General features: G+C 33.9%; 2 protein-coding genes across 2 annotated transcripts; one reads left to right on the forward strand and one right to left on the reverse strand.

Annotated features, from left to right (window-relative positions):
* The first annotated feature begins 422 nt into the window (after positions 1-422).
* On the forward strand, positions 423-4,074 carry LOC105202269. The gene is made up of 2 exons (XM_039456911.1): positions 423-2,199; positions 2,547-4,074. Exons 1-2 carry the CDS (start codon positions 1,924-1,926, stop codon positions 3,702-3,704), a joined length of 1,434 nt encoding a protein of 477 aa, XP_039312845.1. The 5' UTR covers positions 423-1,923; the 3' UTR covers positions 3,705-4,074.
* Positions 4,075-4,467: 393 nt separating this feature from the next.
* LOC105202223 (nucleolar pre-ribosomal-associated protein 1) lies at positions 4,468-12,385 on the reverse strand. The gene is made up of 9 exons (XM_011170630.3): positions 11,871-12,385; positions 11,202-11,793; positions 10,725-11,018; positions 7,287-10,644; positions 6,773-6,900; positions 6,385-6,594; positions 5,948-6,168; positions 4,942-5,338; positions 4,468-4,742 (listed from the first exon to the last, which is right to left on the reverse strand). Exons 1-9 carry the CDS (start codon positions 12,305-12,307, stop codon positions 4,473-4,475), a joined length of 5,907 nt encoding a protein of 1,968 aa, XP_011168932.2. The 5' UTR covers positions 12,308-12,385; the 3' UTR covers positions 4,468-4,472.
* Between the last annotated feature and the right edge of the window lie 97 nt (positions 12,386-12,482).

Genomic DNA, 12,482 nt, shown 5'->3' on the forward strand with positions numbered 1-12,482 from the left:
TGTATCCGTTTTTAGTTATACTATACTTTAGTTAAATAATGTATTATATTTTTTTTATATTATGTAACGTATGAATCATATCCAATTAATGAATAATTAGATCATAATCTATTTTATCGAGATTTTTATCGGAAGATACATTCCTCAGTGTGCATATAAATTTTATGTACAATATAAATGAAATATTTTGCATTTTAAAGAGACTTAAAAAAAAGGAATTCAAACTTTACGAAAATTGCACTATAAATTATTAATATAAACGTATTTTTGACAACAGAATCATTTATTAGTATCTGTTTTTTTTTTGTTTTTGTTTTTTTATCAACCGTTTTTGTTTTCTTTCCGACTTTTTAGTTAAATGATATATAATCGAATATACATATATTTATATACTTTATTATATAATATACGGATCCTGTCCAATTAACGAATAATTAGATGTTATCATAAATCTAATATTTCATCGGATTTTTATCGGAAGTTATATATGCATATGGATTTTACAAACAATATAAATGAAATATGTTGCATTTTATATATTTTTTTATTTTTTATTTTATCTTTTATGTTGCATTTTTTTAGGTATTATTTGAAATACAAATAATTTAGATAGTAATTTGAATAAAAATTCATGTTGCTTACATTATTTATATTGCATTCTATCATTGAAAGATGTATTTGAAATTCAAATAACTTAGATAATAATTTAGAGGAATGCAGTAAAAATTTTTTGCCACCCGTTATCGATAATTTTTCAGTAAATCAAACTTGAATTAAAATCCATACAAAAATAAATTTACATGATTCAGAAAGACTGATTGTATTTTATTTAGATGTGGGTAACTAAAACTTGGTTAGCCAGCACTGATCCCTACTATCGGAGTCGGAGCAATGTCACTCCTTCTACCGTGCCCTCACCAACCCGCTACAACCACCTATGAATCTGTTATGTCTCAACCAACGACATAACTAATGAAGACACTAGAATCAATCCATTCGCACGTAAAGAAAAATGTATGTGACCTCTTTTTTTGAAAGTAATTCATGACACAATCTATCTTTCGTGCCTAGTGTGGCACATATACTTATACATCTTCCAATCCTTCTGAAATTTATATCTACCACAAAAATAAAGTAAGTTCTTCCTTATTTTAAAGATAAAGGATAGGACTCTTCACAAAAAAATTAACATTTATATATATTTCATTCCTTGAGCTGCATTTCGTCAGATATTATATAATGGCCATTATAAAGATCATACTTTTCTCTATTCGACATTAAAACATTATTACAAAATTTATATACAAAATAATGTCGCTATTAAAGTTTTATGTTTTTAAAAACAACAATCGAATAAACTAAAATGACTTCTCTATCTCTTTTCAATTTTCCAAAAAAAATTTAGAAAGCTAGGCCTTAGTGATTATTGATTAATTTTTTAAAACATTTTATTATAAAATTTTAGCAATAAGAAACAAAATATTCAACTCGGAAAAATTTTATATTAAGTAAAAACGTATTGATTCTTTGTATGAAGAAATCGCTTGGCAACGGAAAATCGGTATGAAATGTAGCAAAACAATTACGTCAATGTCAAAAACAATTACGAAGCAACAAAATTTATTTTGGACATCTCATTATATCATTTATATCACCCGAATCAGCAAAATTTTAAGTGAAAATCCATTTTTACAATAAAAATGGATAACAAAGAAAAATACATTGCTACTAATGTAAATCTTAATAAAAATTATGAGATAACGTAATAGATTTTGTACACGCCAGTGATTGAGTATGTTAATTTTTAAATCTTCTTGACTTTTTATATTTTAATAATTCGTTTAACGATAACATATCATTCCACAAATTTTAATATTAAACAATTAAAAATGACTGAAGCTCAAAAAAAATCTGCGATAGAAGATGTGTAGAATTCGATCAACAACTAGTTATTCTAATTATAAAAATAAAAACAAGATTCACAAAATGAAATACGTAAAGGATATAATACAAGATTTAAAACATTACGGACCAGCGGGTTTAATACACATCACTGCTCTAAGTAACATAATCGAAAGACCCATTAGGATATGGAATGCTAATGGTAGTTTAAATAAAATCATCGGCAGAAGAAAACTGGGGCAACCTATAGATATTGAGTATCATGCGACTGATTCGGAGCAAATTGGTAAGCGTTCTTAATTTTAACCCTTCGAAATACCGAAGTAGGTATGGGAACCAGTTTTCTTAAAACTTAATTACTATCTAAGAATTTTTTAAGTCACTGCAATCTGTTTCAATATCATTCAAATAATTTGCACATTTTAATTTTTAATAAACAATAGACAGTGTTTAAAATGAATTTAAATATTACTCAAGATTTTAACAATTTATGTTCAAGATCATTGAAGTTCTTTTTATCACATTATTTTAATGTGATACACGTAATATGATCAATTATCAAAAGCCGGTGGTTTTTTTAATAAATTGTTTCATCCCATTACCTCCTCTTGTAGATATTATAATACGTGTATAATTAAAATTTTTGTAAGTCGACACTCTTTATACACAAGAACATCTTACGTAAGTTCTATCCCAATTCTTGTGCGAACTTTTCTAATCCTTCTCTAGGTCATTGGACCCTGAGAGGTGGCAAGGATCCTAACAATGTCATCATCGATTTAAATAGCTGTCTTTTTTCGGTGATCGCTTCTCAAATCGGACAGAATCCATTAAGGCTTCGTAGGTGGACGGTGTTAAAACTGAAGAACAACTTTGAAAAGTTGGCCGAATGGTCAGACAAAATTTTTCTTCAGTTGGAAGGGAACAAAGGAATAAGCCTGATGATTGGCGGAGCCCGTTACATTGTTTCAAACGCCGCAAGAATTATGACTATTTCAGAGGGCAAAATGGGCCAAGGGACAAAGGGTGTAGGCCATTCTATAACTCGACACGTTGAAACTCCAGTCTGCAGATACACTAGGGCTTATCCGACCGAAGTTAAGACTGCTTTCCGGTCACGAAAAGATCAAAACTATGTCGCTAATTTGGCATTGAAATCAGATTTAGTTCAGAAGGCCATAAATTCCCTCAATGAAGGAGCTATTGAATGTACAGTATTAATAACGGAAAAAAACATTCTAAATGATGATTTACCCATGGCAAGAAAATGGAAAAATGGAAGGGCAATATCAAATTCAAGAAGTATCAAAATGGTGAGATTAACATTAAGACATCAAAGAAACCAATTTACGAATAAGGATGCAGATGTTCTCGTACATACTTTTTATCCAATAATTACCGAATGGACTGAACTACCTGACTGGGCTGAATGGTGGCCACCAGTCTCTACCATCTATCGACCATCAGCAAGAGAACCAGATACTTTAGTTATAAGTCAAAAGAGTCCACACAGGCACTATGGAAAACATGAAGGGAGGCAAATAGAAGAGGTACTGGGAGAGGAGATAGGACAACAGGTACAGGAAAAGAAAGTAGAACAACAAGTACAGGAAAAGGAAGTAGAACAACAAGTACAGGAAAAGGAAGTAGAACAACAAGTACAGGAAAAGGAAGTAGAACAACAAGTACAGGAAAAGGAAGTAGAACAACAAGTACAGGAAAAGGAAGTAGAACAACAAGTACAGGAAAAGGAAGTAGAACAACAAGTACAGGAAAAGGAAGTAGAACAACAGAACCTATAGGCACAAGTACCTCAAATGTACCTTAAATATATCTGGATACTTTTATTCATTAATATAAATTTTCAAAATAAATAGGCTTTTATGGTTTCATGTTTCTGCTCATAATATTTACGTATTATACATATTTTATGAGAATAAGTTTAGCAATGTTAACAATAAAATGAAATAACACTTATAAGACTATAGAAATTAATTGTTTCAAATAATTTATTTTACATTTATGCAGGATATTTTAGAAACGTAAAACATTACAAATTGTCATCGGATAAATTATTTCGCCGTGGCATTAAAATTTATTGCCCTGTACTAAATGCACGTTTGAATAAATCCAATTATATTAAAAAATTTATATAAAATATAATATACTTTTACCGACTCTACACATGTTGAACGTGCATTTAGTGCAAAAAAGTATTATCTGAAAAGTAATTAATACTTAAATTTTTAACGTTTTACGTTTCTATTACAATTCTAAAACTAATTAATAGCTTTATAAGTGTTATTTCATTTTATTGTTATATATTAAACTTATTCGCATAGAATATTTATGTATGTATAATATATAATATTACTGCACTGGCAATATGTATACAACTGATCATTTCATAGATAAATATTAAGCTTATTAAAAATCCAATTTAACTCTATGCACTTTCTATGATTTACTTATTTCCTATTTGCATCAAAATTTTGGATTTATATTTATTTAGTTTCAACGACAAACATAACTATTGTAAAAAAGTAAAAACAATTAAACGGCGTGTACAACTAAAGTTTGTGTCTATTCTTTGAATACATTTGTAATAACAAAAGAATATTAAGTAACAGGATTTTATAATAGTTAATATTCTGTGTCGAATTATCTAAAGTATTCAGTAGATTTTCAATTATAATAATAATGGTTCTGATTTCGGTTTTACATATATCCAAATGACTGACCATCTCGTGCAACCAAGGAAGTATGCCATATCCTTGTGTGAGAAGCAAAGATGCTTTAGAAATTTTAGTAGTAGAAGCGATAACTTCCAAAATTAGTTTCTAAAAGGAAAAAAATGATTAGTTTATATTTTATGTACTTAAGTGAAAAAATTTGAAAATCTTGTAACATAATCTTGTAATGAAGATTACAATTGATTACTTATTTCGAAGATGCATGAATAATATAAATCTTGAGTTATTAAAAATAGGGATGTTGAGACTTTAGGATGTTCAACTTTATGTCGAAGAATTATCTCACCTTGGTCTTGGCATCCGACAGTACACAAGTATGAAAATCAAAGAGAATTTTGAACAACACACATTTCAGGATCACATTTAAGTCATTTTCATCCCTCATGCCATCCCGAATGTTCTCCAATACCCAGTGCCGGTGTGCGTTATGATCTACATGCGAGCTGTACAACAACTGCAGCAACTCTGGTATAGTATTGAGGTCCAGTGCGGATTTAGCCATTAAGAAGGTATGCAATGGCGAATAAAGTGGATGCAGAGGTTGACTAGCGACCAGCGAGGTCCTGGCCAAGAAGGTTGTCATCAGGCAACTCAGACGGAGATCCTTCAATGGACACTTTGAAGAAACGATTCCGTTTTTCAAAGCGTCAATCAGACGCATCCATAATAACTTTTCTTTAAACCTGACAAATAAGAAAATTTATTAATTGTAAGATTTTTTTTTAATTTGATTTTCCTTAATCCTTTGTTTTTTTTAATGATTGATTTATTTAAGGTCTCGAAAAGTATGCTTGTACTTCTAATCTAGATGATAATCAATGAAAAAAATATTTGTGCTTTTAAATGCTACGTTTAAAATTGCAAATCTGAGAAACAAGCAGAGTTAGCTTGAATCACGTGATCTTCGACGAACCCGAGCTTCGAAATTAATTCCGAGATGTGAATTGCAGAACAAATAGATGTGTTCGAGTTACAAAATCGAATGCAGTCAATATAAAACTCAGAAATTACAATCATTGACTCCAAATTACAATTACAAAATTGCATTAATACACAAAAGAATAGAAACATGAAAAAAAGAATCAATATAATACAAGAAAACTAGATATACACAAATTGAATTTAAAATTTGATATTAAAGTAATTAAATGAATAATTAAATTACTAATAATAAACGAGCTAAATTGTGTATTATGATAAATAATAAAGTTCTACATTGTAAAAGATCTGTTATTTATCATAATATACAATCTTCAGTTTCAATCGCTTAATTATTAAAATTGTTATTGTACTTAGATGCTTCCAAGTGAAAGTAGTATCTAGAGATGATGGTATACGCTGTCATCCGAACGTCACTTGAATTACTGCAGCATGCAGCAAACACTAACGCTAATGCACCACTCTGGCTTATTTTGTAACACGCGATTATATTATTTTCTGCTAATAGAGTGCACAGCAGTGGCAGATAAAATGCCGGATCATACACATTGCTGTCCTCGTGTAATTTATCGCTCTGCAAAAAACAAGACAACAAAATTGTTAACTATTCTTCAAAGAGAGTCAACAAAAATCCAAGTAATATAAAATCCCGCAAGATATCTAATTAATTCTATTATTTTTGCCTTTGCAGTTTGCATAAAAATTCGAGAATTTTATTTATAAAAAATTATATTTTAAATCATAAATTTGTCTAATATTTTGCTATTGTTGCAAAAAAATATTTACTTACCCGCATTGTTCTGTGTATGGGATAATTTTTTATAGTTTTATTGACGATGTCCTTATTGAGCAAATTAAAGACCTCAGAAGTAGTAGGTTGTCTCCACAGAGCAGTATCCGTTTCTCCCCTCACGCTGTAACGTGTCGCTGCGGCGCTGCCCCATAAGTATGGCCAATACTGTTGGAGCTTAACATTATGAGTTTCATAATACTGAAGAATCTGGAAGAGAACAGATATTATAATTTTAATCAATAATCCAGGTGTATCTTTCATTTGTTACAACAGTGATATAACTCAAAAATGATCATTATTGAGTTGTTTTGCAATAAAAAAAAGAGAATTCTAATGAAAATTTAATACACTGAATGAGGAACTACAACGATATTTTGATTCTTACCTGCAAAATGCGCTGATCAACGTGGCAAAGGGTGGCATTGTAAGCCGCAAGATAAAGCGGCACGTGCGAGGTGGTCATCACAGAATGATTCTTCCGAATAAGTATTCTCAATAATTCGACAAGGTCACCTGTAATCAATGAAATATTTAAGAGAACTGATCGCCTCTTGAAATTACTTAGTTGCAATTTGTATCAAAATGGAGAAAATACTTTTATCTTCACACCTTTCTATAGCTTCCTTGTTACTAATAGAATATCTCTATAAGCGCTACAATATTATTTAATAAAAAGTAGTTATATGTCCACTCCTGATAATATTATTTGGATATTATTTGAGAAATAAATAATATTTACTTCAATATTTTAAATTATCAGGAATATTATAACTTTTAAATATAATAATCGTACAGTTGTGAATATTTTACAGATAATGATTCAGATTAATTTTTTAATAAAAATAATATTCTAGCAATATTGTAGCACTTATAAGAATATTACGCGATAATAAACTCACCTTTAACAATGGATGACCCGAGCATGATATTAACAAACTCCGAATGAGACGTCGTCATTTCGAACAACGTTTTCGCGTATTCATCGTTAACGTTATCTCCATAAGCAATATCGCATAAATTATTCAGAGTTTTCAATACACTCGATTGAATCTCCTCGTCCTTGGCATCCTTCATACCTAACTTTAAAGAAAATCTGGTAAATTGCGGCCACGAGTAACTCTTGCTCAATGAGCTGAAGACAAAGTTATCTTCAGTTTTCTTCAAACGAATCACCGCACCGTTCAGCTTTTCGCATAAGACTTTGATCTTCTCTATGTTTTTCGATTCTCTTTTCAATGTTGATGTCATCACGTGCAACAATATCTTTATCAGATCCATTAAGGATTTTTGTTTATCCGTCATTAAAGCTTCATACCTCTTATATACACTCTCCAGCAATTGCACAAAACAAACGGATACCATGTCCAGTTTGTCACCGTTCTGAGAAACGGTGTCGCAAATTTTCTTGCACAGGGCAAGATCGAAAGTACTTTCAACGAGATAGACAATCGCCGCTGTATTTTCTTCGATCCAGGGGACGGGATTTTGCGGCTCGGTCATATATGTAGCAATGTCGCTGCCATAGCATTTGTAAAGACTCTGCAGAAATTTTTCGTTCCATTTGTATTTCAAATTGCTGCCTAATATTGGGAACACAACATCCCCTTGTTTCACATTTTCCACCTTGAACAAGTATTTTACCAACGTTGAGATCAGTTTAGTGTCATTGTTGATCAAGATCGTTATCAGCTGGATCGTAGACGCGGAAATGCCTTTCTTCAGCAACAGCGTGAAAGTATTGGCATTGACACCGGAAACATTGTGCGGAAAGATGGATAAGTACTCTGCCAAGGCTTGCTCCCACCTGTCTGCGTGATTTATTTTACTAGACTTCAGGTGAAGCAGGTGTAAACTGAACTTGTCTACGAACTGCTCGTTCAACATATCGCGCGATCTTGATGTTTTGCTGCAATACATGTCCAGCAACATCGGAACGATATATCCGAATATGGACGGGTTTTGCTTATCGCTCGAAATAAATGCGATCTTCTTCAACTTCATCAAAGCGAGCAACAGGCTCGCGATATCTTTCGCTCCTAGTTGCAATACCTTCAATAGTTCAATGGCAATGCCGTAATTACTACTGAGGACTTCCAGGGGATTCCTCTCAATGATATTCTCCAATTGCGCGAGGAACTTATCTTTAAATGCAAAGAAAATATTGTAACTCCCCGAATTATCATACAAATTTCTTGCATTTTTATACAATTGCGAAACGGACTCACAGACTTTCAAGATAGTTTCAGTGATCATATATTCCACCGAATCTTTCAAGATTTCTCCACAAAATGGCGAAAAGTAATGCAACAGAATAGGATGAGTGAAGATACATCTTGCGTTCTCTTCAAGTATCGCTACGTTTACTTGATTTAATTCGTTAGACTGCGGAATATTTAACAAAAACGTGAGTACAAGCTTGTAATTTTCGTTTTGGGTCTGCTGCAAGATTTTCGATTGCGCCAGCTGTGCTAAATAAAATACTGTCATCTTCAACAGCATCTTGATGTCATACAAAGATAAGGAGTGTTTGATGGTGATTTCTTTGTCGTCATACTTGAAACAATACGTCGAATGACCGTCATCAAACAGTTCAGAAAGTTTAGTTACATCCATTTTGGAATTTGCCAGCAACACATGGCTCAGTTTGCGCAACAATCTTAAAGGCGGCAGCTTGCTCTTCAAAGAAACAGGTTGCTCGCTACTTGACCAACTTTGCAAGTATTTGTAAGTTGGTAAATTGATCAGATCTTTCGCCATATAAACCAGCAGATCCGGAACGACTTGATGGTGCAGAGTGTGGACCGTCACGTAGGATAAATAAGCCAAGATCGTGGCGGTGCAATTTTTCTCATTTACCTTCTGCAGCGCACAGCATAGAAGCGGCGACACCGCCGTGCAGGCTTGCATCCTGCAAGGATTGATATTCTCTTTATCAACATTGTTAAACAGGTTATCAACTGCCTCATCAGTTTCTTTTAGTCCTTCAAAATTATTGAATTTATTTATTAAAGACGATATTGATGTAGACAAAATTTTACGGAGGTCACGTTTACTTGAATTTGTGTTATAAAGTAGCTGATTAATTACGTCCTCTATCTCATTCGCGTCAGAACTAGTCAATTGCTCGTTCCTCTGTGTTATACACTTGATGTATTTGATAGTATCTTTCAGATCTTGTTTCAATTTTAAATTATTATCAATTGCACTATCCTTTTTTTCATCAGAACTAAATTGTCCATTAATTAAAGACGATTTTGTTACAGAACATTCTTCTTGGCAGGGAGATTTGCTTCTGTTAGCTTTATCAAACAGTTCATTGATTATATCATCCGCCTTTTTAATGTTGAGATTAGTCTGATCGTTTGTCACTCCTTCCGCTTGTGTTATGATATTTATATACTTGTCAATGTGTTTAATGGCACTCTTCAGGACGGACATGAACCACTGCGTCAACTGCTCACTATCCTCAGAATCTGTAATTACTGAAAAGCCATTAATCCAAATATCCAGCTGATCTTCACAGGTTTCAAATAGACCAGTTGCGTTTAACAGCGTTTTGGTAACATTGTAGCTGTCCGACGGTGAATCTTTTTGACGGATTAGAGATATTAAGAAGACGAGAGCTTCTTTGAAAGCCTTTTCTCTAGGCGCAAAAATAGAAGAGTTTAAGGCAAGCAGGAACTGTATTGTCTTGACCTTCATGCAATTAATTTTCTCCTTAGTTTCTTCATTGCCTTCGTCATCCTGGAGATTATTTAAACTCGATAGCAGCAAACTCGGTTGCAAATTTGTCGAAGTATCTAACAATTCTGGACATATATCTTGGTACAAATGAAAAACGCTTAAGATTACATCAAGATGATCCACTAACTCTGGACTCTGAATGTTCTCCGCACTTTCCGAAGCTTTTACGTCGTTGGTATCATCTTCGAAAGCACGATTCCACATTCGTAAAATAGTTTCCAAGGTGGGGACGGCTCTTAGAACAAAATCTTTTATCTGCTTTTGGATTGTAGATGTTGTGTAGAACTCTTTTGTAGCTGAAGAAATGGCTTTCAGCTGGTTAATCATTGTTAGAAGAAGAGTCAGAGCCTCGTGTCTAACAGAAAGACTATCGTGATTTAACCCTGGTAAGATAACAACTTTTATAATTGCACTTGGAACCGCCAGAGAAAGTAATGTATTTATCAAATCATTCGCTTTCAGTTCCGCGGCGCAAGTTTTGATGCAATTAACCGGGTTAACTGCTTTCACTATCTATGAAAAGAAAATTTAATAAGATGAAAATATGGTAACATGAAACAATAATTGACGCATTACACCTATAGACATCTTACCTTTCCTACAAATTTGAGAAGACAAACCCATTTGGGTGACACTCGGGGTTCGAGAAATGGCTCGACGGCACTGTATTGCGAACGAATTAAATCCGGGCAAGCACCCATTATCCTAACAATCAGATCCGATGGTTTTTCATGTTCCCAAGGTTTCTCTAGATTCTGAAGAACTGTATGTACCAGCTGATTATGCGTACCTCGCGAACCACTCAGCATTCGATTATGGAAAATAACTCCGTAACGATGTGATGTTAACAAAGTAATTAAGAATTCATGAGCCATGTCACTAACGACCTAAATTAAAACCAGAAAAAAAATGATAATACAAAACTCCCAATCGTTATAAATAATATATATAGTAATATAAAAAATTATTAAAAAATTCAATAGTCTTTCAATAAATTAAAATAAAAAATGTATAATTATATATATTTTTAGAATAAATTCTTTTTTATATTTTTTTATAATTATATTTACCTCTTTGTCTGCTAGAAAGCTTTCACTGTTGTCAGAACCATGAGTTTTGTTTTTATGCCAATTGTAAGGACCTTTCCAGTTGTACAATGATACCAGATTCAATATAGCAGATGTGGAGAATACATGCATCTTTGTTGTTTTATTAATGGTGATATTCTCCAGCACATACGTTTTCACAGTGGTCAGAACTAGACTGACAACGTCTTTCGAATCGTACAGCAGATCCGCGAAGATGCAGCAGAGCAGGTCGCGCTTATCCAAGAGCGCTCTGATCACCAGCGCATTTCCCTCCACAAGGAAGGCGAGAACAAAATGTATGAAACATGTTCTAACGCTTTGAGGATCCATAGGCTTAGTATGCCGCACTAAACTCTGTAAGGTTTGCTGCTGCAGTGACAGGTGGATGAGCAGTTCCCTGGACAGACCATTGTCCAGGGCGACTATGGCTGCCAGCAGCCTCAGCACTGCTTTACGCTGCCTGGGATTGCTCTGAATCGAGAGCATGGAATGCACACTGGACATGTGCGAGTTCAGCAAATGACGACAAGCTTCTATAGCACTATTTCGGTACTGAGGATACTCCGTCAAGATCCTACGAGCAGAGAAACATACTCGAATGAAGCGAAAGATGTGTAGACTTCCATGCATGGTGTCTCATGGTAGACTTACCTCATGAGCAAGATGTGGATCGCGGAGAAGACAGTGACGGTGTTGGTATTATTTTTCTTGTCGGAAGACTCCAGCAGCCTCAGAACCTCGAGAACACTGCCACCGGCGAGCAGGTACTCCACCGCGAAATCCCGTTCTTTGTTCTCGTTGCATATCGTCACGAACTTTCGGAGCGCAGCCAAGTTGGCGGCGGAGGAAGAGTCAGAAGAAGAGGAGAAAAGCTTTCTCAAGGACTGTCCATTCAATACGTCCTGCCTATCATCGGGAACCGCGTCCTTCGTGTCATCTCTGTCAGAATCTTCATTTTCTCGTACGTCATGGTCGAGCACTTCCTTGACAGAGCCGTTGATCTTTGCCTTTTTTACTGACGCTTCACTCTCGTTTGTCGAATTCCGCTTACGCGTTTTCTTCGGTTTTCTAGTAGCCGAAGTATCCATCCTTGCGTATTTACCCGCGTAATCTAACCTATGTTTATCTGCACACGTGCCTTGTGGGCGCCGCCATATTTTCTAACTTTAAAGACGATTCACAAATGTGTCGCAAAAACACCACCACCGCTATTCGTAAAATAATTGTGACAACCAATCAGAATTGTACAAAATCTAAGCTGTG

This window comes from Solenopsis invicta, chromosome 13 (genome assembly GCF_016802725.1).
Source record: "Solenopsis invicta isolate M01_SB chromosome 13, UNIL_Sinv_3.0, whole genome shotgun sequence".
Classification (NCBI taxonomy): Eukaryota; Metazoa; Arthropoda; class Insecta; order Hymenoptera; family Formicidae; genus Solenopsis; species Solenopsis invicta.

What these genes read in the sequence shown, in the direction of transcription:
- LOC105202269 (XM_039456911.1), top strand. Translation starts at nt 1,924, where the DNA reads ATGTGTAGAATTCGATCAACAACTAGTTATTCTAATTATAAAAATAAA. An exon ending in AGCAAATTGGTAAGCGTTCT is followed by an intron (nt 2,200 to 2,546) that starts TAATTTTAACCC and finishes AATTAAAATTTT; the next exon opens with TGTAAGTCGACACTCTTTAT.
- LOC105202223 (XM_011170630.3), bottom strand. Translation starts at nt 12,307, where the DNA reads ATGGATACTTCGGCTACTAGAAAACCGAAGAAAACGCGTAAGCGGAAT. An exon ending in ATCCACATCTTGCTCATGAG is followed by an intron (nt 11,794 to 11,870) that starts GTAAGTCTACCA and finishes CTCTGCTCGTAG; the next exon opens with GATCTTGACGGAGTATCCTC. An exon ending in TGTCGGATGCCAAGACCAAG is followed by an intron (nt 4,743 to 4,941) that starts GTGAGATAATTC and finishes TTTTCCTTTTAG; the next exon opens with AAACTAATTTTGGAAGTTAT.